At 38.5% G+C, this 25,196-nt stretch overlaps 1 protein-coding gene and 1 pseudogene across 12 annotated transcripts in view; one reads left to right on the forward strand and one right to left on the reverse strand.

Annotated features, from left to right (window-relative positions):
* Positions 1-25,196, forward strand: part of BCAS3 (BCAS3 microtubule associated cell migration factor) — a 514,510-nt gene that overhangs the window by 8,466 nt on the left and 480,848 nt on the right. For all 12 annotated transcript variants that reach the window (XM_033091257.1, XM_033091254.1, XM_033091253.1 and 9 more), the window contains exons 4-5: positions 1,533-1,608; positions 14,696-14,802. In XM_033091257.1, coding sequence (XP_032947148.1) covers positions 1,533-1,608; positions 14,696-14,802 — 183 coding nt within the window. The remainder of the gene's footprint in view (positions 1-1,532; positions 1,609-14,695; positions 14,803-25,196) is intronic.
* Positions 6,003-6,466, reverse strand: LOC117013797 (60S ribosomal protein L23a-like; annotated as a pseudogene).

Below are 25,196 nucleotides of genomic sequence, written 5' to 3' on the forward strand. Positions count from 1 at the left end.
AGTGGGAAAACTGGTGAAATCCAAATAACGGCTGGGGCTTACTAGTAATGCATCAGTTAGTGTCATAGTTTTGACACATGTGCCATGGTGAGATTTGGTTAGGTTAGATGGTTAACATGAGGGGAAACTGGCTGAGGGGTGTATGAGAACTCTCTACTGTATTTGGTAATCCAAAATTATTCCAAAATAAAAAGTTTATCGCTCTCCCCTGCTGAGGCAGTGGGTCGCTGGTTGGCCACTCACAACAGCTCATGCCAACCTCCGGCTGCTCACGGCAGCCCAGCTCTAGGGACAGCTGTTGTTCACAATCTTAGTTGTAGAGAGCGCAGCTCACTGGCCCATGTGGGAATCGAACCAGCAACCTTGGCGGTCGGAGCACGGCACTCCAACCACCTGGGCCACAGGGCTGGCCCCAAAAGTTTATTTTTAAAAAAGAATTTTCAAGGATGAAAAGAGCAAAACCAAGGAAGAGGAAGATGAGGATGAGATGGTTGAAGATGAAGTTGGTTCTAGTGCGGGTTTTTCTCTTCTCCAAAGGAATTAACTGCCCTTTCCACATCTCACTTGTTTTTTAAAACACAATTGAAATCGTAAGGATTTTCTTGTAGACTATTAAAGTAACTCTGTTAGTGGTATTTTCAGTGGCCATTAACCCTGTATGGCACAGTACAGGGGTTGTAAATTGGCATGGAAATTTATAGTAGGTCATGTATATAGGGGATGGTAGTTTTTGTATGCTTTTGGTAAAATTTATATTAAATAATAGTTTGGTGAACTGAGTACCTCTTTATAATTGAAAATGTTGCCACCCTTTTGTTGACATTCTAAATGCTTGTAAGTATATACAGTCATTAAAAAATGTTAAATAAAAACATTTGCTTTATGGACAGGTGACTCCCTTTGAATAGTGACGGGTACCTTTGACACTTTTCCTTTGACTTCAGGGCAGTTTATATTTATCTTTGTGACCGTTGCAGGCTTGGAACTAGCTCATAGGTTGGGTCTACAAGCCAGATAAGAGGCTGAAAAAGTAATACTTTTTGTTTTTTCCATGCCCAACCCTGGCCCATGCCTTCCAACTGGAAGCGAGTGGAAAGTAATACTCTTGAAAATTCTGGGTAGAATGTAATTGACTGATTATAAATACCTAGGAATTAAATAGATATGTGTGGTACTTTTGTTTATTTCCTAAGCCTTCTTATTTGTTGACTAATTTGTTGACTAGGGGATGATTTAGTTTTTTTAGTGCCTTTGAATTATAGTGATACTTCCTAATAGATTTGATCATTGTCTTTTAGGTTTTTGCAATTATTAAGTAAGCTAAAAACCCTTTTTTGACCAAAGATATCAGACTCCTGAATAACTTTCTTTGGGATTGAAAATATTACAAAATGTACTAGTTCCCAAGAGGTAGGACTGTTGAAGTTGTTGAGGGATTGGATTGGCTTCATTTAAGTTACTCTTTGTTTTGAACATCAGTAATATTAGAGCTGTAAAGTATTTTAATTCAAACATTTCTGTTTATTCTGCAGGCTTACAGCGGAACACCTCTAACAGAAGAAAAGGAGAAAATAGTTTGGGTCAGATTTGAAAATGCAGATTTAAATGGTATGGTTTTAACTTTTTTGGGATGTAAGAATTAAATGTTTGGTTGAAGTTGACCTGATTCCAAAAAGAGAACCCTTGCTTGAGTCAGATTATTCTCTCTTACAGTAACTTCTTAATTTTCAGCATAAATTCAATTTTAATTTTAAAGGCAACATAACCGCACCATGAAAACTTCATTAGAACTCATATTGTATTGTACATGTCTGAAAGTAACTGTAACATGTAGTGCCTCGCGTTAAATTTTAAGTCCAAGTGAGATAAAATTTTCTTAGAAAAGAAGTTACTAATTCAAATGTGATCGGTAATAACTCCAAAATATTAGTGTTGAATTGTTTTAGACTTTAAAATTATTTTTTTCTGAACAGATTTTATGCCAGCCCAAGTCCTGTTTGTTCTCAAATACATCCATTTCATTGCTCCTTTCTGTTCTCTCTTGCAAGGGGTCTGCTCCTAGTCTGTTTCCCCAGCTACCATGTGTGTCATGGTGAGAAATTGAACGGGAGGATGGGAGAGGGAAGGGTGTTAGTCCCTTGTCTTCTCTCTGTCAGCAACTGCATTTCCTCTTGGTTCATTAGGAAGGTGCAAAAGTAATTGTGGTTTGTGCAATTTTTAACCTTTGAAACCGCAGTTACTTTTGCACTAACCAATAGCTTCCCCTGGGCAGCTCCACGGGCAGTCCAGTTTCTAACAGGTGACCTCAGCACCCTATGCTCCTCTGTGTCTGTGTCTATCCAGCCTTGGAGTGGTAATGACTTCCTGCTGTTGTTAATCCAGTAGGTTGCCTCACAGTTCTTTTTTTGGCTTTTCAGCTATTCTGTCACTTGTGTAACCAATTGTCTGCATTAAATTTCCAATTATAAATACAATGAGTTGTTTTAATTTCCTAGTTGGACCTTGATTGATATCATACTCTTGAGTCTTTGTCTCCTCTAAACTTTTAAACTGTAATGCCATATGTTCCTTTAAAAGCTACTGTCCAGGATGAGAGAGGCTAAGTACTTTCTGCAAATTGGTTTCTTTTGAATTTTGAATTCTCTATCAGCTGGTTTGTTCAGATATTGACAACTTGTTCCGCCCTCTTTGTGGGCAACAAGACATCCATTTGTAGAGGTGATAATTTATGATATGTAAACTTTTCCTACTATATTTCTTTTTGAAAGCTTATTATATTTTTAATTTACTTTCTTTTTATGACCGTCAAATTTCCTTGTTTAGTGGTATATTCTTCCTCTTTTTCCTTCTTTATTAGTAAGTATTCAACTGTTGGTTATCTTTTGTTTTCTATAACCTTTCCCTCTTGAACTCAGACTGTTTTTCCCTCCTGGAAGTATATTTTGCTTTGTGCATGTATGAGTGTATTAGAGGATTTTCTTGATTTAATAACAAAGAAAATGTGGTCATGGTCTTAAAAGGATTAGTGCCGATAGTAGCAAAAGCTTGTTGTACAACATATTACAAAATGGTAAAAAACTAATTTTAAAAACATAGATTCATGTCAGCAGAAAAAATGAAATGATTTTAAAATCACAATTAACATTTGAAAAAGTCATCAAAATAATCTTTACCTAGGCATTATTTTTTTAAATGAACAGTGAGTAGAATTGCTGGGATAATATCTTTTTTTTTTAAAGACACATTTATTCGGTGTCATGATCAGACTATTACATTTAGCAATCAACAGCATGGGTGCAAAAAAAAAAAAAACTACATTAAAACTTTTTGTTGGAATGCTTTACACTTTTCACAGAACAGAAACTAAAATAACCTGTTATACAATTAGTCACAAATACAGTCCTCGAGTTTTCTGCCCATACACATGAGTATTGTCTCAAACATGTCTTCTTTGTAGCAGCTAGGCCCTGCCACCACTGTGCTTGGCTGAGCTCACAAATCTGTTGTAACCTGTAGCTTCCCTGTCAGTTCTCTGGCTCTCCTCTCCTGCTAAGCTTTGTTTCCTGGGAGGAATTAAAACCTTCTGCCACTGCCATAGCTGCTGATTTCGTGGTTTGGCAAAGTGTTGTCTGCTACCACCATAGGGACCAGAACTTCTGTTCCAAAGTTTGCTCCTTTCATGGGTCCAAAATTTGAAGATTGGCTGTTGTAATTGCCAAAATCATTGTAGCTTCCGCCACCTCCAAAATTCCTTCCATCATTACCAAATCCATTATAGTCCTCCCCACTGCCACCATATCTTCACCACCACGACTGCCACCAAAGCCCCCTCGACCACTGAAGTTTCCTTCACCACCAAAGTTGCCATTCCCACCAAAACCACCTCCTCAACCACCACTGAAGTTTCCAGAACCACTTAGACCTCTTTGGCTGGATGAAGCACTAGCCACCTCCTAATAGACAGGGCTTTCCTTACGTTACAGTTGTGGTCATTCACAGCACAGTATTTCTGAATGACAGTCTTGTCTACAGAGTCACGGTCATCAAAGGCTACGGAAGCAGAGCCTCTCTTCCTCACCACCGCCTCAGTCGGTCATGATGTCAATCACTTCAGTTTTCCCACACTGTTCAAAATCATATCTTAGGTGATGTGCTTCAGTGTCTTCTTTAATACCACTGACAAAAATCTTTTCCACAGTGAAGTGGGCACCAGGTCTTTGAGAATCCTCTCTTGAGACAACAGCCCTCTTTGATCCCACAGCTCTTCCCTCCACCTTATGTGGCCTTGTGTTCATGGCTGCACCCACCACCTCCACCATGGCACAAGTGACAAACCCAAAGACCCTGGAGCACTTGGTGTATGGATCTCTCATCACCACACAGTCTGGGAGCGCTCTCCATTGCTCAGTATGGCTCCTCAGACTCTCATCGGTTGTTTCAAAGCTCAAATCTCCAAAAAAGAGCTTCCAATGCTGTTCAGGCTCTTTGGGAGACTGAGTTAGACGTGACGAGTGCGGGAGGGCAGACTTGAATGGCGCTTAATTGGTGGCGTCCGACAGGAAGCACCGGGGTGATACCTTATAAAGCCTTTTCTTTATTGAAGTAAAGTGCATCTGGAAATGTAGATGGGTCTTGCTTGAAAATTATTTTAGTACTCTGTGTCCTATTGAACGTACAGTGGTTGTCCTTAACTTAGTATTCCATATCCCAGTTGATTTATTAAACTTTTAAATTTGTACATCTTCCTCTTTTATACTTTAGCACGTATGTCCTTTGGTCTCTCCTTTCTATACCATATTGTATGAAATTTTAGCTCAGGTTTGTTATGAATATACTTTTTTTTAATCTCTGGCCCTAGGGGTGTGTGTGTATGTGTACAATGGTAAATACTATGAAGATATTTGATCCCCCTTTTTCAATCTCTTGCAACATTTCTTGAATTTATTTCTTATTTGTGTTTTTTTACTTCAAGAATGTTTTTGTTTAGGTCTTTGTGTGGCAAACCTTCTGAGATATTCACGATTGAAAGAAAATTTGGCTTTGTGTTTCATGATAACCATAAGGGAGAGAGTGGAGGGGATTCTTCTGATCACAACCATACTAGTTTAGCAGCCTGTGTTTTTTTTTTTGTTTTGTTTTTTAAAATTTTTTATTGGGGAATATTGGGGAGCAGTGTGTTTCCCCAGGACGCATCAGCTCCAAGTCAAGCCGTTGCTTCTCACTGGCCCATGTGGGAATCGAACCGGCGACCTTGGTGTTATGAGCACTGCACTGGAACCAACTGAGCCGTTTGCTGCCCCTAGGAGCCTGTTTTTTGGAAGAGCAGTTATGGGTACCTGGGGATTGTTTTAGGTATTTAGCCTTCTCTTTGCTGGCCTTGGAGTTTTTCTGACAAAACAATTTAGAAGTCTATTAGCTATCTATAGATTTAAGTTATTTTATATTATTAATGAAACTCTATTAGCTATTAATCAATTTAAAAGTTACAGTGTTTGAATGGAACTCTGCCCTGGTGATAGCTTCTGTTTTTTTCCAGCAGGCCTGGGAGCTCTGCTTTTCTGCTTGGAATTATAAAGTGCTGCCAGCTGGCCCCATGCCTCCAGGCTGAAGCCCATTTGATATGGTTTATCATGGTTGGGGGTAGGGTAGGTAATGGCTGGGAGGACCTACTTCTAAGGGATGTGGGTTACTGGCATTCTCCAGTCCTGGATCCTCCGAGGCATCTCCATTCCTAATCAATATTCTCACTTTGGCTTGGTGTTAGGTAGAGACTATATCTTTTGGAGCTCCTTAGAGAGCGGGCCTGAGGCCCTTTGTATCATGATCGCTGTTCTGTTTTTGTTTTCAGTCTGAGTTATAGCTAAGCTTGTTTTTCTTAAGATACCATACTGAAAAGGGGATAAGAAGTAACCAAACCAGTTGAATATCCTGACATTTTTCTTTCCTTTTTTTTTATACAGTGAAAAAATTTTCATATTTAGAATTAGCCAGCTAGACTCAGTTTAGAGGATTCCAATTTTGTTGGCAACAGCCAAAGCCTCATAGTCAGGAGCCAGTGGAACATACGCCTTGTTCTGTCCATCAGGCCTGACCAGGGTGTTGACCTTGGCCGCGTCAATGTCACAGAGCCTCTTCACAGCCTTTTTACTCTGGTGCTTGTTGGCCTTGACGTCCACAATGAACACACGTGTATTGTTGTCTTCTACCTTCTTCATGGCCGACTCCGTAGTTAGGGGGAGTGTGATAATGGCAAAGTGGTCAAGCACGTTTCTCCTGGGGACGCTCTCCGAGGGCATGTGGGCTGCCTTCAGAGCCGCAGTGTCTTGGGCCTTCGGAAGGTGGGCGACGAGTAGATCACCTTTTATTTGTGGACATGTTTCAGCACTGCTTTCTTTGCCTCCAAAGCCTTTGCTTTGGCTTCAGCTTTGGGGCTTCCTTTCTTCTTCACTTTTGGCACCATCTTCATGAAAAGCCTGACATTTTCCTATCAGATTCCTTAAAGGTGAACATATAGTTGAGTCCAAAAACACATCAGGTTATTCAGCTGGTTTGCTATAGTATAATAAGAACTGTCAACTTTGTAGTCTGTGAGTGGAAATTCTTAGCACCTCCTAGCCCTTCTTGACTTGCCCAATTCTCTTATCAATTCTAGTACTGTACTTAGGTATCAGTTTTTATATTCAACAGACCCTTTTTTCAGTTGCAAGTGATTGGTTTAAGGGAATCTAAAATTTAAAAAAAAGTTGTGGTAAAATGCGCATAACAAAGTTTACCATCTTAACCATTTTTAAGTATGCAGTTCAGTAGTGTTATGTATAGCAAATCCTCAGTTAACGTCATTGATAGGTACTTGGAACTTGGGTGAAATGATATAGTATATAATGAAACCAGTTTTACCCTAGGCTTATTGATGTAAACAAGAGTTAAGTTCCTATAGTATCTCATCAACATTATGATGAAATGACATTGGATGAAACTGTTATTATTCGAGGACCAACTGTACATTGTTATACAACCAATCTCTAGAACTTTTCATCTTGTAAAACTGAAACTCTATACCTAGGCAACAACTCCACGTTCTCCATCTTCTCCTTCCCAGTGGGCTCGGGCAACCACCATTTTATTTTATGTCTCTATGAACGTGGCTACTCAAGATACCTCATAAGTGGTAACATACAGTATTTGTCTCTACGCGATTGGCTTATTTCACTTAGCATAATGTCCTCAAGGTTCATCCATGTTGCAGCATATGTTGGAATTTCCATTCTTTTTTTAAAAATTTAAGTGTGTTTTTCCAGGATCCATCAGCTCCAACTCAAGTCATTTTCAATCTAGTTGCGTAGGACACAGCTCCCTGGCCCATGCTGGTATTATGAGCCTTGCGCTGCCCTCCCCTCCCTGAGGTAGTCATTTGCCAGGGGTCAGTCGGCTGCTCATGGCAGACCACGGCACCAGCTCCAAGGAGAGCCATTGTTCCCAGTCTTAGCTGTAGAGGGTGCAGCTCCCTGGCCATTGTGGGAATCGAACCGGTAACCTCGACGTTAGGAGCATGGCGTTCCAAACACCTGAGCGCCATGAAAATAGGCTGGCCCGAGTACCTACTATTAGTTCTTTTTGAGTATATATCCATAAGTGGAATTGTTGGCTCATATGTTAATTCTATTTTTAATTTTTTTGGAACTATCATACTGGTTTTCATAGATTTTTTTAAAACCTACTCATAGTGTCAATGTAAGAAATGTCCAAACCTGTAGAGAATTTTTTTTTTTTTTAAATTGTATTGGGGAAGGGGAACAGGACTTTTATTGGGGAACAGTGTGTACTTCTAGGACTTTTTTTTCCAAGTCAAGTTGTTGTCCTTTCAGTCTTAGTTTAACTTCAAGTTGTTGTCCTTTCAGTCTTAGTTGTGGAGGGCGCAGCTCAGCTCTAGGTCCAGTTGCCGTTGCTAGTTACAGGGGACACAGTCCACCATCTCTTGTGGGAGTCGAACTGGCAACCTTGTGGTTGAGAGGACACGCTCCAACCAACTGAGCCATCTGGGAGCTCAGCGGCAGCTCAGTGGCAGCTCAGCTCAAGGTGCTGTGTTCAATCCTAGTTGCAGGGTGTGCTGCCCACCATCCCTTGCGGGACTCTAGGAATCGAACTGGCAACCTTGTGGTTGAGAGCCCACTGGCCCATGTGGGAATCGAACCGGCAGCCTTCAGAGTTAGGAGCATGGAGCTCCAACCACCTGAGCCACCGGGCTGACCCGAGAATTTTTATAAGAGCTTATTTGAGCCAAACTGACAACATACCAGGGAGCAAGATCTCTAATGCTCCAGAGAATAAGTTTTGCAGCTTCTTTTATGCATTTGAAATTAAGGAGGGAATGTAAGGAAGATTGCATGAAGGTGGGAACAAACAAGGCAGGGATTGGATTACAGAATAGTTAAGATCTTGTGCTCTCTTGTGGGTGGTCACCCTTTAGAAGGAAGGGTCTGAAGAGAGGCATTTCAGAGGCGTTAACCTAGATGCATAGAAACTATGGGCAGGGCTTACTTAAGGCAAAGATAAGACTTTCAGTAAAGAAACTGCATGCCTGGGGTATGAGTGTGACTGCTCAGTGAGGAATTTATGATCAAATCACCCTGTGAGGTTTTTCCAAAGAACCCCTTTTTTCATCCACACTGGGAAGGATAGTGGCTTAATACTTTCAGTCTTCCACTGCTGTCACTACTTCTCTCTGAATGCTTGCTTCTCTTTGACTTCTAATGAGATTGGAGCAGTGATTGCTCAAAGCTCCCTGTTCATACCTTTATGCACATATGATCAAGGAGGAGAAAAACCACTCTGGGCAATCCAGAATGCTCAGTGAGGATCACCTTCTTGTTGTTGGAATAGTTGCAGTGTCCAAGGACGTAGCACTAGAATTGGCTTAGCTGGTTATGTGCTTATCTCTGTGCTAGTTGTGCGGTTAGATCAGTTACCAGAAAGGGGAGGCATGGAGTGGGAAATGTGTGAGGTGTAGAGATAACAGCTGCTGCTTGGCTCTGTTACTCTGGTGTGCTTGGGTCCCCGTTTCAGCTGCCTCCTAGACATCTTCACTTAAACGTCCCACAAGTGCTTTGATGCCATTAAGAGGAGAGAGGGGTGCAGTTTGAGGCCACCACCCCCCTGACTAAGTAAAGGAGAGGCCCCTTGAAGTTGCCCATCAAGGGCTTTCTATCCTACTAGGCTTTCCTGCTTTGCCCTTCCCCAGGACTGAAGGCCTGGTAGGGCTGAGTTTGGGGCTCGCTTTTGGAGTGTGGAAGTGACTGTGGAAGCAGAGCTCATGAATACCCCAGGGCAGTGAATGGAGCAGCAAGAGCAGAGCTGCAGGGTGGGAGTCTCTGGCCAGGATTGCTTTGGCCTCTCCCCCTCAGGCTGGGGGTGGGGTGCGATCTCAGCTCTGCTGTCTTTCCAGGATGTTCTCAGGACAGCAGGCTTTCCTTCCTCCAAGGTAGCAAGTCTGGGACAACCTCGGGGGAGTGGGGTCACCTGGCAGAGACTGAGACTAAAGCTTCACTTAATAAAGACCCCCCTCAAAGAAACCTCCCCCTCCAAAAAGTGACCCACAAGTGCCTCAAAGTCTTAGTCCTTTTCCTGTCTATGTCTCATAAGCTATGCTTCATCCCCACTTGCCTTTCAGATCATGAACTTTTCATGCCTACAGGGGGCCTTCTGGTTGAAATGTTCTTTTCTGTCTTAATCCTCATTCACCGATTCGCATCTACAAAAAATGACTCCCCAGTTTTTAGGCTGGGTATTGGCAGTGTGTTGCTGCTATTAACACACACCTGGAATACAGAAGAAGCTGGTTTGGGAGGAAAGATTTAATTTCACTTTATACCTAGATTTTTAAGGTGGGCAGAAAACCCATTATTCCCCCCTTTCCTTCCCAATTGCAAACATTTTTCTATAGAGGGAAAGTGTACTGAGTGCAGTGTCAGGAGAGGTTCACAGGTAACTTAAGCCTGGACAGGTTTTGAAGGATGGGTGAATCAAAGGAGAACATTGTAGTTGGCTAAAACTACAAAGGAACGCTACATGTCTCTGTAGGAAAGACTGTAACGTCCATATTTCGGGATGAAATAAGAAAAAAGAAACCAGTAAAGAAGATAAGGAGCAGTTGTGGACAGAATAACCAGTGATGATGGTATGATCGAGAATATAAAGTCAAAGAATAAAGCCATAACAATTCCGAAGAATAATACAAAGCTTTTACAAAATTAAGAATTTCAAACAAGAGTCATGGAAGTCTGCTGTACCATCATCCAGAGAAAGAAAAGTAGCACAAGTGACTAAGCATAATCTAAATTAAGAGAAAGGATATTTTATTCATATAATGACCTCCGGTGTTTTATATGTGGCCTTTGAGCCCTTCTAAAAGTAACCACCTGTGATCAAGGTGGTAGCTATAGTAGAAAGATGACTGGGTTGCGTATTAAGAGTCCTGAGATTTCCCTTCAGCTTTGAGTAGATTATACCTAACTTGTTCTCATCAATGATAAGATGAAGTTGGCTCCAGCTCTGCATATAAAAGGATTGTGGTGTGTCAGGTTAGATGATGTATATACCAAAGCACATTGAAAATTATAAATGTTAGATATAGAGAGTTAATTAGGCTCTAAAATAAGTTTATAGTTCTGAATTTTGCTGGATATAGAGTCACGTGCTGTTAACTGGATGCCAGTGAATTCCTGTAGAAAGAAAATCAGCATTAAAAAATGACTGATTAAAAAATCAGCATAAAAAAAAATCTTTGACCATGTCAAAGATTTTGCTCTTTCTATTTGGGCAATAGGAAGTTGAGGATGAAGGTGAGGAGGTATGTCATTTGTGTTCTAAAAAGAATGCTCGGACTATAACATGGAGTCTGGTGGGCAGTGGTGGGTGCAGGGAGCTCTTGATGCTTTTGGGATAGATGTAGCAGGGACAGGGGTGGTGGTGGGGTCAGAAGAGAGCTGGTTAGGATGGTGATAGATTTATTGCTAGAGGGAAGGAGGAAAGTGGTTCCTGGCATTGCTATTCACCAAAATGGGGAACCCTGGAAGATCAGGTTTGGGGAGAAAATCATCATTTATGGGTGGAATTTGATCTTCTACTGAGACACCCAAAACCCATGTGGAGGACGTCACTAGCAGATCGATTACTAACTGGAACGATGGATGAAGCAATGAGGTCATCCCGGGGATGGTGTGTTGTGAGAAGAAAAGGGAGTTTAGGAATGAAAATTGAAAAGTAACTCCAATAGTTAAAGATTAGTTAGAAAAGGAGGAGCCAGCAGAGGAAATGGTGAAGGAGCTCCAGAGAGATAGAATGAAAACTAGGTAGGAGGAAACCAAGAGAAAACCAAGGGAAATTATTTTAAGGAGAAAATGGTGAGCATTGTTCATAGCTGATGAATAGTCTTCAACAATGGTAAAAAAAACAAAACTGGACCAAGTTAATTTGGAGACCTAACTGGCTTTATTAAGAGATTTATGAATCAGGCAGCATACCATCTAGCGACTGGAGCTCCAAGGGCTTGTACAAAATGGAAGGTTTTTATAGGAAGAAGGGTGGGGCAAGAGAGCTATTGACAAAAGAAAGGGTTATTTTGGGGCCACGTTTTTATTATACAGATTGCCTCTTTCTAAGGAGGGAGGGGATGGAGTGGCCCCATGTGACAAATCACCTTACTGGTGCTTGACCAGAAAATTCCAGATTGACTATGTTTCTGGGCGAGGTTGAAACTGCAGTTAGATTAGGTATTAAATCTAGGTTTGGTATTATGGGCTTTTAGCACTGAATGATGCCATTTTGGGCCTGTGGTTTTCTCTTTAACAACAACTTGGAGGTTATTGGCGACTATAGGAAAAGTCACTTGGGAAGAGTGTTGGAGCAGAAACCATTCTGAAATGTATTTGGGCGAATGAGAGCTGAAAAACACATGACAGTTATAAACAACTGAGTCAAGCAATTTAGCCTCTAGGAGAGGAGAGTGATGAAGTCAAGTAAAAGGAGAAGCATATCGTTGCTTTAATTTATGATTTTTGAAAATCTTATTTATTGTGCAATTATGATAACTATCACAAAAGGATAGTTCAAGGGACGAATTTTTATAAATCCAGCACTGGTGTAACCATCGCCTAGGGTAAGAAATAGAACATTGCAACCTATTTGCCTAGTGACTTTGAATTTCATGTGGAGAGAATTCAGTATATAGTCTTTTGTGTCTGGCTTATCTTGCTCATTATGTTTGTGAGGTTCATCCATGTTATGGTGTTTGGTGGTAGTTCATTCTGTTTTTCTGTGCTGAATAGTATTCCGTTGTATCAATATCACATTGTGCTTGTCCATTCTGTCTGTAGACATTGATTTCAGCTTCTGGCTCTTTTCAATTAATCTTGCCACAGATATTCTTGTGCATGTCTTCTAGTGTATATGTGTGTGTTCCTGCCTCTAATGAGTATATACCTAGAGTGGTCAAAGGGTGTGGTATCTTCGAGTGTGTTGTCCACATTTTCCAAACTGGTTGTACTAATTTACATTCACCAGCAATGAATAAGCAACCCATGTGCTTCGCATCCTCCCCACATTTGGTTTTGTCCTTGTGGTTTTAATTGGCATTTCCTTGATTACAGAGGAGGTTGAAGCACTTTTCATGTTTATTGATCATTGGAATATCCTCTTTTTGAAGTGCTTTTTCATGTCTCTTGCCTATTTTTCTAATGACTTATCTTTCATATTGATTTTTAATTGTTATGAGGACTGGATGAATCCTTGTGGGCTTAAAATTGTTGGGAGTCCCTTTCCTGTGCTGTGGCTAAAAAGTAACGTAGTAGAATTTGCCAATCTTTTATGCTAAGAGTATTTTTGTGTCCTGTTAAGAAATCTCTCCTTACAGTGTGACCATGAAAATACTTTTCTAAAATTATCTTCCAGAGTTTTGTTAATTTTATCTATCCTTTATATCTAAAATCCCCTGGTGCCGATTTATTTTTAAAAATTTAAAAGATAGAAGACATTTCAGCATTTTTAAATGCTCCTTGAAAATACCCAGTAACATGGGAGAAATTGAAGTTCATGATTGGAAAAAGGCTGCTGAGAAGATTGGGGAGGATGGGATCCAACGCACAGATTGAGGGATTTACTTTAGACAGAAGGAAATACAACTATTTGTAATAGGATGGAAGGTGAAGAGGCTGGTACAGGTGCACATACGTAGTTCTTTAGCAAAAGGAAGTTTCTAGTTTCCTGGTGTGGTATAAGACAGATTACCTGCTGAATGGGGAGAGAGTGGGTGGAGTCAGGGCTTGGACAAAGTTTAAGAAAGTCATTGAAGAAATTGTAGAATGAGTTCTAGGGAATACAATAAGTTTGTTGTGCAGTTTGAGAGTGCAGTTGAGGTGTGGAGATAATTTTAGTGGTACCGATTCTGTCTCATTGTGTGATTTTTCTATAGCAGTCTTGGTTGCCGTAGAACATGCTGGGATAGTGGGTAGTTTGGTTCATCTATCAGTGAGGTTTTACTAGCTGGGTGCCATGCAAAGATCCCATAAGAAGGGATAAGGGAATGTAGATTATTGACAAGTTACTGAGCCGATTGATCAAAGACCGTAAAATGGGAAGAGAGTCTAACGCGAGAAGGCAGTGGTGTCAGTGTACTGGAAGTCCTAATGAAGTCAATGAATTATAATGGAAGTAGTTGAGCAAACTTGATGGAAGGTAAGTTTGTGATCTGAGACTAGACTTGACGTATTGATTTTTGAGGTGCAATAGTTTTGTTCAATCAGGATATCTTATACTGATTATGTAACAGATGCTTAATATTCACTGATGTGAATTGGAAAAGTTGATTAAACAAGTACATATAATTCTTTTTGTAGTGGACTGTATGCCCAGTGTCTTCAGACATATCAGAATTCAATTCCTATATGGAAAGGAATATAATTTTTCTTCCATTGCTGAATTTACAAATATTAGAAACTCTAGATGACTATACTTCATATTTATATTTAATTTTGGTAAAATATTTCATTTGTTGTTTACAGGTGGTTTTGTTTCTGATATTAATGTTCCCTATTTCGCTAGTGAGAATTTGATATTTTTTTTTAAAAGATTTTATTGGGGAAGGGGAACAGGACTTTATTGGGGAACAGTGTGTACTTCTAGGACTTTTTTCCAAGTCAAGTTGTTGTCCTTGCAATCTTAGTTGTGGAGGGTGCCGTTCAGCTTCAAGTTGTTGTCCTTTCAGTCTTAGTTGTGGAGGGCGCAGTTCATCTCCAGGTCTAGTTGCCGTTGCTAGTTGCAGGGGGCGCAGCCCACCATCCCTTGTGGGACTCGAAATCAGCAACCTTGTGGTTGAGAGCCCACTGGCCCACGTGGGAATTGAACCGGCAGCCTTCGGAGTTAGGAGCATGGAGCTCCAATTGCCTGAGCCACCGGGCCAGCCTGAGAATTTGATTTTTAAAACCTTACTTGTGTTCTGTAAAAGAAAAACTACTATTTTTATGAATTCAGCTTCCTTTTTGCTTTCTTTTAAATGATGTCTCCCAACTACTTCTGCACTTAATTTTTATTGAGAAACAATGTAAACACTTATAACACCGATGGCATTAAAGAAGTATAGTTGTTTTCCTGATTGACATTGTGTCTTCTTCACTTGTCTCTTTGTTATTTAATTCTAATGCAGATACATCAAGAAATCTGGAATTTCATGAAATACACAGCACTGGGAATGAGCCTCCTTTGCTGGTTATGATTGGCTACAGTGATGGAATGCAGGTCTGGAGCATCCCTGTAAGTATGAAGGTGGTTGACTCTCTAAAATATACTTTGTAGCAGGCTAGCTGATGTGAAATCTGGTGATACTTTCAGCAAGGTGTCATGCATTTATTCACAAGTAGTGCGTAAGGGTTGCTATGTGTGCAATACCATAGAAGGCACAAGGATTAAGGGGCAAGTGAGAAATCATAGATGCTGTAAATGATTTGAAAAGGGGGCCAGCAATTGTGGGAATCAATTTACATGCAAGATCTCATTTTTCGTCATGGTAACTCCATTAAGTAGGTATTATCCACCCGCCCCCTGATTTTACACGTGACTATGTAGGCTTAAAGAGGGCTTCCTTTAAAAATTAGCAATCATAAGAAAAAAAAATCCATGTTTTGAATTAGTTAAAACATTCGCTTGATACAAAATTCAGGAGATGTAAAAGGATAAAAGACTCTCTCCCACCCTCGTTCCCCATTTTCCCTACCTTGAGTCGACCAGGATTTCTGTTTTCTTATGTATCCGCATAGCTATATTTTAGGCAAGTAAAAACATATATAAAGACATTTCTCCCACTCTGCTCTTCCCTAACAGATGGGAGCATGTTATACAACTTAGTCGGTGCCTTGCTGTTTTTTACTCATAAAGTCAGTATTCTGAGAGCTGCTTCATTGAATTTTATAGCCTCATAAATCTATTATTTGGATTTCCTTAATTTATGTGATTGTTCCCTACTATTGAAAAAACTTAAATGTCCTTTCTTAAAATTGGAAACTGATGTAATACATGAACTTGAACAAAAGTTATTTTATGTGTGTGTATCTGTAGAGGGTAAATCCCAATTTTGATAAATGTTTTAAAGTGCCTAATGTTCATCCCAGTTTGCCTCTTAAATCCTCCATGTTTTTCTTTGGGATGACCAAAATTAAAATGTCCTAAAAGAGGAAGAGGCTTGGTAGGATCACAGCTTAGTGAAGTATAGTAGGGACTGTAGGCTTTGGCTTGTATTTAACTTACATTCTGGTTTTTGGCATGGCCTAAATATCATATCCCTCCAGTATGTGTGTGTGAGTGTGTGTGTGTGTGTGTGTGGGGGGACGGGGGTATAGGGTAACTTCTTTTGTGTGATTGTTTTGCAGTTGGAAGCTTGGGGCCAATAGATTTTTAATTTGTACCTTTAATAAATGCATTCACCAAACTTGTTTGAAGCCCCTTCTATGTGTGTGTTTCAGCTAGAATTCCCCTCTCCTCTCCCTTCCCCCCACCTTTTTGTTCTTTTGGTTATTACAATTACTTCTTAAAATGTTACTGCAAGTAAGAAGGAAATCAGGATATTCTTGAGTGCAAAAATTTGGCTTCCATGGCATAAGGATTATTTAGTAATCAGCACATTAGATTTCATAATTCTTTTAATATTTTAAGCAAAATATTATTTGTTTTTGAATATATCACTTATGATGAACTTTGGTCTTCCATCTAATCATATTATGTATCATATTATTAAGTTTTAGGATTTGGAGTTTTATATTTCTTGTTTCTAAAGAGTGGCTTTATTTTGTGGAGGTAAAAGATTCCTGTTGGTATGTCATGGAATTAGTGTTGTCTTTGTTTTGCCTTTTGGGATGTGTAGTTGACATTTTTCAAGGCCCAGCAATGTTGTTTGTAATTTAAGCACCATGCCAAAGGGATGGACAAAGGACTTAAAATCGGGCAGTGTTTTTTTTTTCCCCCACCAAGAGAAATATTTCTAGGTTGTGATCAGAGGAAAGAATTTTGTAAATATAACTTTTCCTTATTAATAGAGACTACATTTTGATCCATTACACTGTTTGTTGACAGATTCGGAGGCAAAGAGGAAGCTCAGGCTTTAATAAGAAGGCTGAGCTTTGTGTGATTGGGGTGATGACCGGACTGAGCACATTCCTTTGGTGGTTGGTACTCAGTCTGCCCACTGGTTTGGGTTATAATTAGAGGTATTACTTTTAATAGTTCTAAAGGTAACTTGTGTTTAGCTCTGAGTAACTTAAAGGTCTCCTGAGTCATTTAAATTACTTCTGTAAGTAGTTCTTAGGCCCAGATTGTACTCTGAGAGACTCGAATAATCTTTTCTTCAAGGAATTTTCATCGACTTGTTGTTTCTTATTGTAGTAGTATAGCCTGCTGAGGACTGTTTCAGAAATTAGGAGGCAGTCAGGGAAAATAAGCTCCTTCTGTTGCATTGATTGAGCTCTTACTATGTCCAAAGATCTTTATATATACTGTGTTTCCCCCAAAATAAAACTTAGCCGGACCAGCTCTAATGCGTCTTTTGGAGCAAAAATTAATATAAGACCTGGTTATGTTATATTATATTACCCGGTCTTACATTAAAATTACATTTAATTAATTTTATATTAAAATAAGACCTAGGTCTTATATTAATTTTTGCTCCAAAAGACACTTTAGAGCTGATGGTCCGGCTAGGTCTTATTTTCTGGGAAACACAATATATACATTGTCTCATCTGTTGTATCTTTTTTTAAAATGTTTTTTATTATGGAACAGTGTGTACTTCCAGGACTTTTTTTTCCAACTCAAGTTGTCCTTTCAGTCTTAGTTGTGGAGGGCGCAGCTCAGCTCTAGGTCCAGTTGCTGTTGCTAGTTGCAGGGGGCACAGCCCACCATCCCTTGAGGGAGTTAAGAAATCAAACTGGCAACCTTGTGGTTGAGAGGACGTGCTCCAACCAGCTGAGCCATTCGGGAGCTCAACTAAAGGTGCTGTGTTCAATCTTAGTTGCAGGGGGCGGAGCCCACCATCCCTTGCGGGACTGGAGGAGTCGAACTGGCAGCCTTCGGAGTTAGGAGCATGGAGCTCTAACCGCCTGAGCCACCGGGCCGGCCCCTCATCTGTTGTATGTTGTGAAGTAGAAGTTATCCTATTTTACAAGGGGTAAGGTCACACCCCTTGTAAGAGGTAGAATTGGAATTCAAACCCAATTCTCTCTGGCTTCGAATTCGGAATTCATGATCTAAGAGCTATATTTCATTACTTCCTAAATGTGATAGCAGAAGATAGGCCATGAAGGTAGTTTGGCAGTTTAGTTTTAGTTTTCATTGTAAAAGGTTATGACGTACTTTTAAATATTCACCTTTTATAGACGACTGTGTCTGTAATCTATTACTCTAACTAAACCCTTCTGAAACTTGTTTATCACTAGTCAGTTATTCAGTAATCATTTAAGTGTTACCATGTGCTAGACGTTGGGGAGCTTATGTTGGTCGACCTAGAAATAATCCTGGCTCTTAGGGATCTTTTGCTGACCATAAATCATATTTGTTTTTGAGCAAGTGTTGGAGGGCAGAAAGTCAAACCCGGTCCCAGCCGTAGCACAGTTTTGCTTCAGGTTTGGGTACATGGCTCCCTTCTGTTGATTTTACATAACTGTTCCACCTGTGAGTCTCCGATTAAGAAAATCAACATATCTTGGTTAAACATTAAAAAAAAAATCATCTCTATATGAAGTGCACCAATATGAACAAGGCTTAGATGATGCCCAGGGAGATAATTAAGGAAAGTTGGCTCCCCGGCAGAACTGTGCAGAAGCAGTTTCTCTACTGCCCAATGCCCACCACTTTGTATATGAGATGGCTGCAGGAAAACACCAGTTCTAGCTTTCCCAAGCTGTCCGGCCCCTTCTTTCAACACATCTGATGTAACATAAGAAAGAATGATTATTTGTTATGCTGACGTTCTGGATAAATAGGTCCTTTTCCCACCCATGCCTAATAGTGTCATTGCCTCTCTTTGGTAATGTAAATATAGACTCTTTTACGTAAAATCCTTCATTAAAAAAAAAGTTATACATTTACATGGACTAAAAACAAAATCGGTTTTAGGAGATTCAGATGAAAAAAAAGCACAGCAGTTTTGTACTCTTCCTTTTTTTAACTCCTCCATTTCCATTAGCTGTTGTTACCTTAGTATTTCTTTCAGTTATTTTAAAATATCATACTTACATTTTCAATTTGTTTTTCTGCCCATCTTACACATAGAGTGACGTGCTGCCATGAACTATGAGGTGCTCATTTATTCAGCACAGGTCTGGGAAAAAATGTGTGTTTTGAGCAAAATAGACCTGACCTTTGCTCTCATAGAGCTAGTAGGAGAGATCGATTTAAATAAAAATAAAATTAATATATAATATAATAAATTGTAATATGAAGAAAAGAAAATAAGAAAGGAAGGGGCACAGAAGTTAATTAAGATTTGGCCAGGGTAAGAGTAGGACAGCAAACAGTATAAAGTCAGAGACTAAGAGGTGGAAAAATTCTTTTCTTTATAGTTGGACATTGATTTAGATTTCTTAAGTTTTTTTCTTCTTAAAGAATATTGAGATAAATAAATACCTTAATGATCATGTAATTTGGAGAGATCAATAGAAGTAAATATACCAGGGCTCTTTGTAGATTTGCCAAATTGCATTCTTGTAAAGCCATGCCATTTAGACTTACCTCATTTATTTATTAATTCATTCATGCAGTAAAGGTTGCCTTTTACATGCCAGACCCTGTTCAAGGTTCTGGGAAAACAATAATGAGCAAAACAAAATTATTCTTTTTATGGAATTTCCTATCTAGGTAGGTGGGTTGGAGGGCAGGGAAGACAAGCAAAAATATACCATGCTAGATGGCGATACGTGTGACAGTGGGTTGGTTGATGATGCTTCTCGTATATTACTCAGGGTGGTCTGGGAAAGCCCCTCTCAAAGACCCTTTGAGCAGAAGTATGGAGGAGTGAGCCTTTGGGTATTTGAAGGAGGAACATTCAAAACCAGTACTCTGTGGTAGGATTATGTTTTCTGTATTCAAGATCAGCAGGGAGACAATTTAGCTGGAGTTTGGTGGGCTATAGTGAAGTATGCTGGGAGGTGATGTCTGAGAGGTGGTGGTGGGCTAGCGCTTTGTCAACCATTGTAAGGACTTCAAATTGAATATAGAGCAAAGTTGAAACAATTTTACAGGGAAAACATACATACCCACCACCTAGATTGTCCCATTAAAATTTTACTATGCTTGCTTTACCTCATATCCCTCTATTTGACACATTTGAAAAGAAATTGCAAACATCAGCATACCTTCCCTTAGCTATTTGTATGCATGTCATTAACTAGAGTTGAATATATTAGTTTTTATAAAGTAACATTTACACACAATTAAATATACAAATCTTAATATGTAAATGTCCGCAGGTTGACAAGTGCATACAACCTAGGTAACCCCAGTCTCTGTCAAGATACAGAACATGATTATCACCCAAGAAATTGTCCTCGTGCCTATTCCCAATTAATTTTCCTCCATCCCAAAGAAAACACCGTGCTCATTTTTTTCAATAGAGATTAGTGTTCCCTAATTTTAGATTTTTTCCCTAGTTTTAGAACTTTCTGTAGTAATACACAGTATGCACTCTTTTTGTTAAGGCTTCTTTCACTCAACATAATATTTGTGAGATTCACCCATGTTGTTTATTCCTTTTTATTGCTGAGTAGTATTCTAACGTATGAATACACCCTAGTTTAACCCCTTCTCTTAATAATGTATTGCTGGGCCATTTATAGCTTTTGCTTATGAATAAAGCTGCTGCGAAGATTCTTCTTTAAGTCTTTTTGTAAACACGTGTGTTCATTTCTTTGAAGTAAATACCTGCATGTGGTACTGCTGTTTCGTAGAGTGAGCAGTGTGGTTAGCTTTATAACAAACTTCCAAACCTTTTCCCAAAATAGTTGGACCATTTTATATTACTCCAACAATGTCTGAGTTGTTCCACCTTCTCACCAGCATGATGTTGCCCTCTTTTAAATTCTAGCCATTCTGACAGGTGGTACCTTGTGGTTTTAATTAGCATTTCCCTGATGACCAATAATGTGTGTCTTTGTTGGCCATTTGAATATCTTTTAGGAATTTACTGTACAGTTTTTTTTTTCTTTTTTTGCCCATGAAAAAAATTGAGTTGTAGAAGCCATTGGAGGACTTGGAACAGAGGTTGACAGCCATGCCTCTTGTAAAAATAGGAAAGGTGTGATAAGGAGCAGATCTGGGTGGAAAGATACTGAGTTTGGTTTTAAATTTGTGGGCCATGGACTGGTTGGTGTTGGTCAGTGGAATGTTTGCTACTGTGTGTGACAAGGTAAGTACAGGAAATGAGAGTAAGATTTTAGAAGCCTAGAGTGATTTGCCAGTTGCGTATCATCCAAATGTATTTGTAGTTTGCAGTAGTATCTCTTTGTGTCAGAATGGAAACTAAAAAAAAAAATTGGGCCTTTATGACATGATGTGACAAGCACTATCAACAGGGCATCCAGTTGGAGGAGGACTTGTTTATGACAGTGGGTGTGTTTTAGATATTGTGCAGTCATGTATCATTTTATTTAACACAGTTAACATCTCTATGATTATTAACATTCATTTTAGTGGTTGTATTCTCTCCGTGGACATAGAAGGAGATATAAAAATTTCAGGGAGGAGATTTGAAGTGCAGGATGAGGAATTGGATATAATAATCTTTCAGCCAGTATGAACTCATTAAAAATCTTTGAGTAACAGCGATACATTTCCAAATTCACATTTAGTAAAGATTGATTTTGCACTGTCAGTGGGATGAATAAAAAATAAGGAGAAAAGGTTATGAGGCCGGTTAGGAGTGAGTTCCAACACTGTCTAAATGTGAGCTGTCGAGAGTCTGAACTCAGTTTACTGTGGTTATTGATAAGACATTGAGAAGAGTCAAAGGTGTTTCCAGGTTTCGACCTGGGACTGGTGCTGTCTGGCATGTAAGATGGCATAGTTTTAGAAGAAATAGAATTTGATTATTAGACTTAGACTTACATGAGGTTAAAAATTACATACGGCATTTGAATCATTGTATGCCTCAAAGACAGTACTATCTAATCGATGCTTTTTACTTTATTTCTGAGTTACTAATTTTTGAGTACAAAGAAGTTGTAACAAAAAATTATGTAAGGCAAAAGTTACACTGTATAATATGCTATAAGGAGTGAAGTGTTTTCATTTAAAATTTTCAATGGACAAGAAACCCAGGATAGTACCTTTGTAAAAGTCATGATGGTTTTCCATACTTTGTTGCTATCTGTTTAAATGGCTACTTAGTTTTCTCATCTTCTTTTGAAATGCTTAATATCTTAAAAATATTGAAAATGTATTTATTACAGCCCCCAGGAAATGACAATTGCCATTGCATGAAACTGTATTTTATTTTGTTTTTTGAGTGTCAGCTGTTTTTTTCTTTAAAATTTTTTTCTATAACACTTGACATTCAGTATTATTTTATATTAGTTTCAGGTGTACAGCATAGTGGTTAGACATTTATATAATTTACGAATGATTCCCCCTGATTAGTCTACTACTATACATAGTTATTACGTTCTCTATGCTGTACTTTTATATCCCCGTGACTATTTTGTAACTACCAATTTGTACTTCTTAATCCCTTCACCTGAAGCTGTGTATTTTAGGTTCAATAAGTTAACATTTTAAGTATTATTTTCTTCAGATAAAGAACAAAAACTCATAGACACAGACAACAGTTTAGTGGTTACAGGGGGTGAGGGGGAAGCGGAGGATAGTAGAAGAGGGTAAAGGGGATCAAATGTGTTGTGATGGAAGGAGAACTGACTGGGTGGTGAACACACAATGTGATACATAGATTATGTAGTATATAGTATTGTACACTTGAAACCTATGTAATTTTACTAACCATTTTACTCACTGCAATAAAAATAAAATAGTTGTGTTTTCTTGGAGCTTAGAATATATTTCAAAGATGTACCACTAGGTGTCGCTAACACATTGAGTCAAGAGAAGTGCTGCTGTTGTTGCCTTGAAAGAAAGTATTTGCCCTAAAGCTTTTAGTGTAACTTTTACACTAAAAGCTTTAGAGAAAACATGCAAGGGCATATTTGAGGTAAACACAAATTAGTCTATTATTTATTAAAGTTGGGTGCCAATAGATCTTGCCATGTCAAAATGGCTAGCCAGGAAACAATTTTTATGGGTTTCATTTGGGAGCAATATAAAGTCAATGATTTGGGTAACTGGCAAGCAGAGAAAGTTCGAATATGAACCCCAGTGAAGAAATGGCCTTTGTTGAGAATTGGGCCTTATTTTGTTTGGTCCAGTTTTTTATTACTAGAAATAGAAGTAATGGATGATGCTTTAGTCATCTGCAATGGAAGAGTGTTGGGTGTCACAAAATGAATAGAAGCAGAAATGAAGAATAATAGTAAAATAACTCTGGAATCCACCCGTGTTAGTGGAGGAAAATATTTTTTCCTAGAGTATAGTATTCTTAAGGTGTCACTTTAGAGAGACAAGTCTTGCACCTTAAGTTTCAGCTTAGTTTATGTGTTAATATAGGCAATCTGTTTTAAGTGAGTTTGGAATTTATTATTGTAAATTGGAATCTTTCTTGTTTGAAATATTTTTGATGTTTTTCTACTCTAAATCAAGATATTCTTTGCACACAAACTGACTTATGAGTCTTTCGAAGGTGATTAAATTTTTCTTTTTTATGAATTTTATTAAATATATTGAGAACAATACAGTGCACAGATCTTAAGCATGCAGATTAAGGGATAGAACATTCCCAGCAACTCAGAAGGGTCCCCCAGGCCACTTCCCTGTCAATAATGTCCTCCTTGTTCCTGCAAATCACCACTATCCTGACTACTAGCACCAGAGATTAGTTTTTTCTATTCTTGAACTTCATAAAGAAAATATGGTTGTAGGTAATACAGTGTGTATTCTTTTGTGTCTGGCTTCTTTATCTTAACAGTCTGGTTATGAAATTCTTTTATGTTATTGTATGTAGCAGTAATTTTTTCTTATTTTTGCCATGTAGTATTTTATCATGAATATAACACATTTTTACAAATCCATTATACAACTGGTAGGCATTTTTGTTTCCAGGTTTTGACCATTATATGAATAAAACTGCTCTGAACATCCTTGTATGTTTCTCGGTGGACATATGCACCCTAGTTCTCTTGGATATAGACCTAGGAGTGGATTTGCGGTGTCATAGTGTAGGTGTATGTTTATGCATAACTTTAATAGATACTGCCACACAGTTTTCCAAAGTGGTTTCACCAATATGTACTCCCACCAGCAATGTATGAAAGTTTCATTTGCTCCCCGTTCTCCATGCTTTTCGTATTGTCTTTTAAATTGTAATCATTCTGGTGGGTATGTGTTGGTATCTCATTGTAGGGTTTCAAAAATGCTTTTTATTTTGCAATAATTTCAAACTTCCTGAAAATTGTATACCTAGTACAAGAAACTCCTGTCACTTATTACCCAGATTTACCAATTACGGAGATTTTGCCTCATTTGATTTATTGTTATCTCACTTTTTTTATTTGGGCAGATTTCTTTTTTCTGAACCATTTACAAGTTGGAGAAATCATGTCTCTCTTTTCTGTAAATAATTCGGTATATATTTCCTAAGAATAAGCACCTTATCTTATACAAGCATAACATTATTATGAAAACCAGGACATTTAAATTTGATACAATGAATGCTATTATGTAACCCACAGTCCATTTTCTGATTTCATCATTTGTTCCAATAGTCTTCTTTATAGGTATTCTTACATTTTCACTTTCTTAATGTTGTCTTTTAATGAAAGAAATGTGGTTCTGATTTTTAGTGTTTTACTCTATTAATGCTTTTTGTATCTTTGTTTACTCTGAGGCCATGAAGATATTCTCCTATGTTTCCTGTTAGAAGATTGTTGTTATTACCTTTAGGTTTATGATCCATTTGAAATAGTTATTTTTGTGTATGGTATGTGATAGGGGTCTATGCTTTTTTAAATTAAAAAATTAATGAAAAATGATACCTAACCGATTGAGCACCATTTCTGAAAAGACCATTCTTTCCCTCTTAACTGCAATGACACCATACATGTGCAGGTAATTTTTCCTGTCTCTGTATTTGCTTTTTTTTGTTTGTTTGTCTGTTTTTGAATTGATTTTTCAACTATTTTTATTTTGAAATAATTATAGACTCATGGGAAGTTGCAGAATATTATTTAGAGTCCTGTGTACTCTTCACCCAGTTTCCCCAAAGGTGACATCATACTGTGTTTCCCCGAAAATAAGACTGGGTATTATATTAATTTTTGTTCCAACAGACACATTAGGGAGTATTTTCAAAAGATGTCTTAATTTTTTAATGTACAACAATCTTTATTCATTCAAATACAGTCATGTCATCTTCTTCTAGAACATCGTCATAATGTACTAAATGTGTCCCTCGGCTGACGATCTTAACTGAGGCTTATTTTCGGGTTAGGTCTTATTTTCAGGGAAACATAGTATATGTATATATGTATATATCTACACACACACACACACACACACACACA

The sequence above is a fragment of the Rhinolophus ferrumequinum genome, chromosome 21, assembly GCF_004115265.2.
Source record: "Rhinolophus ferrumequinum isolate MPI-CBG mRhiFer1 chromosome 21, mRhiFer1_v1.p, whole genome shotgun sequence".
NCBI classification, from domain to species: domain Eukaryota; kingdom Metazoa; phylum Chordata; class Mammalia; order Chiroptera; family Rhinolophidae; genus Rhinolophus; species Rhinolophus ferrumequinum.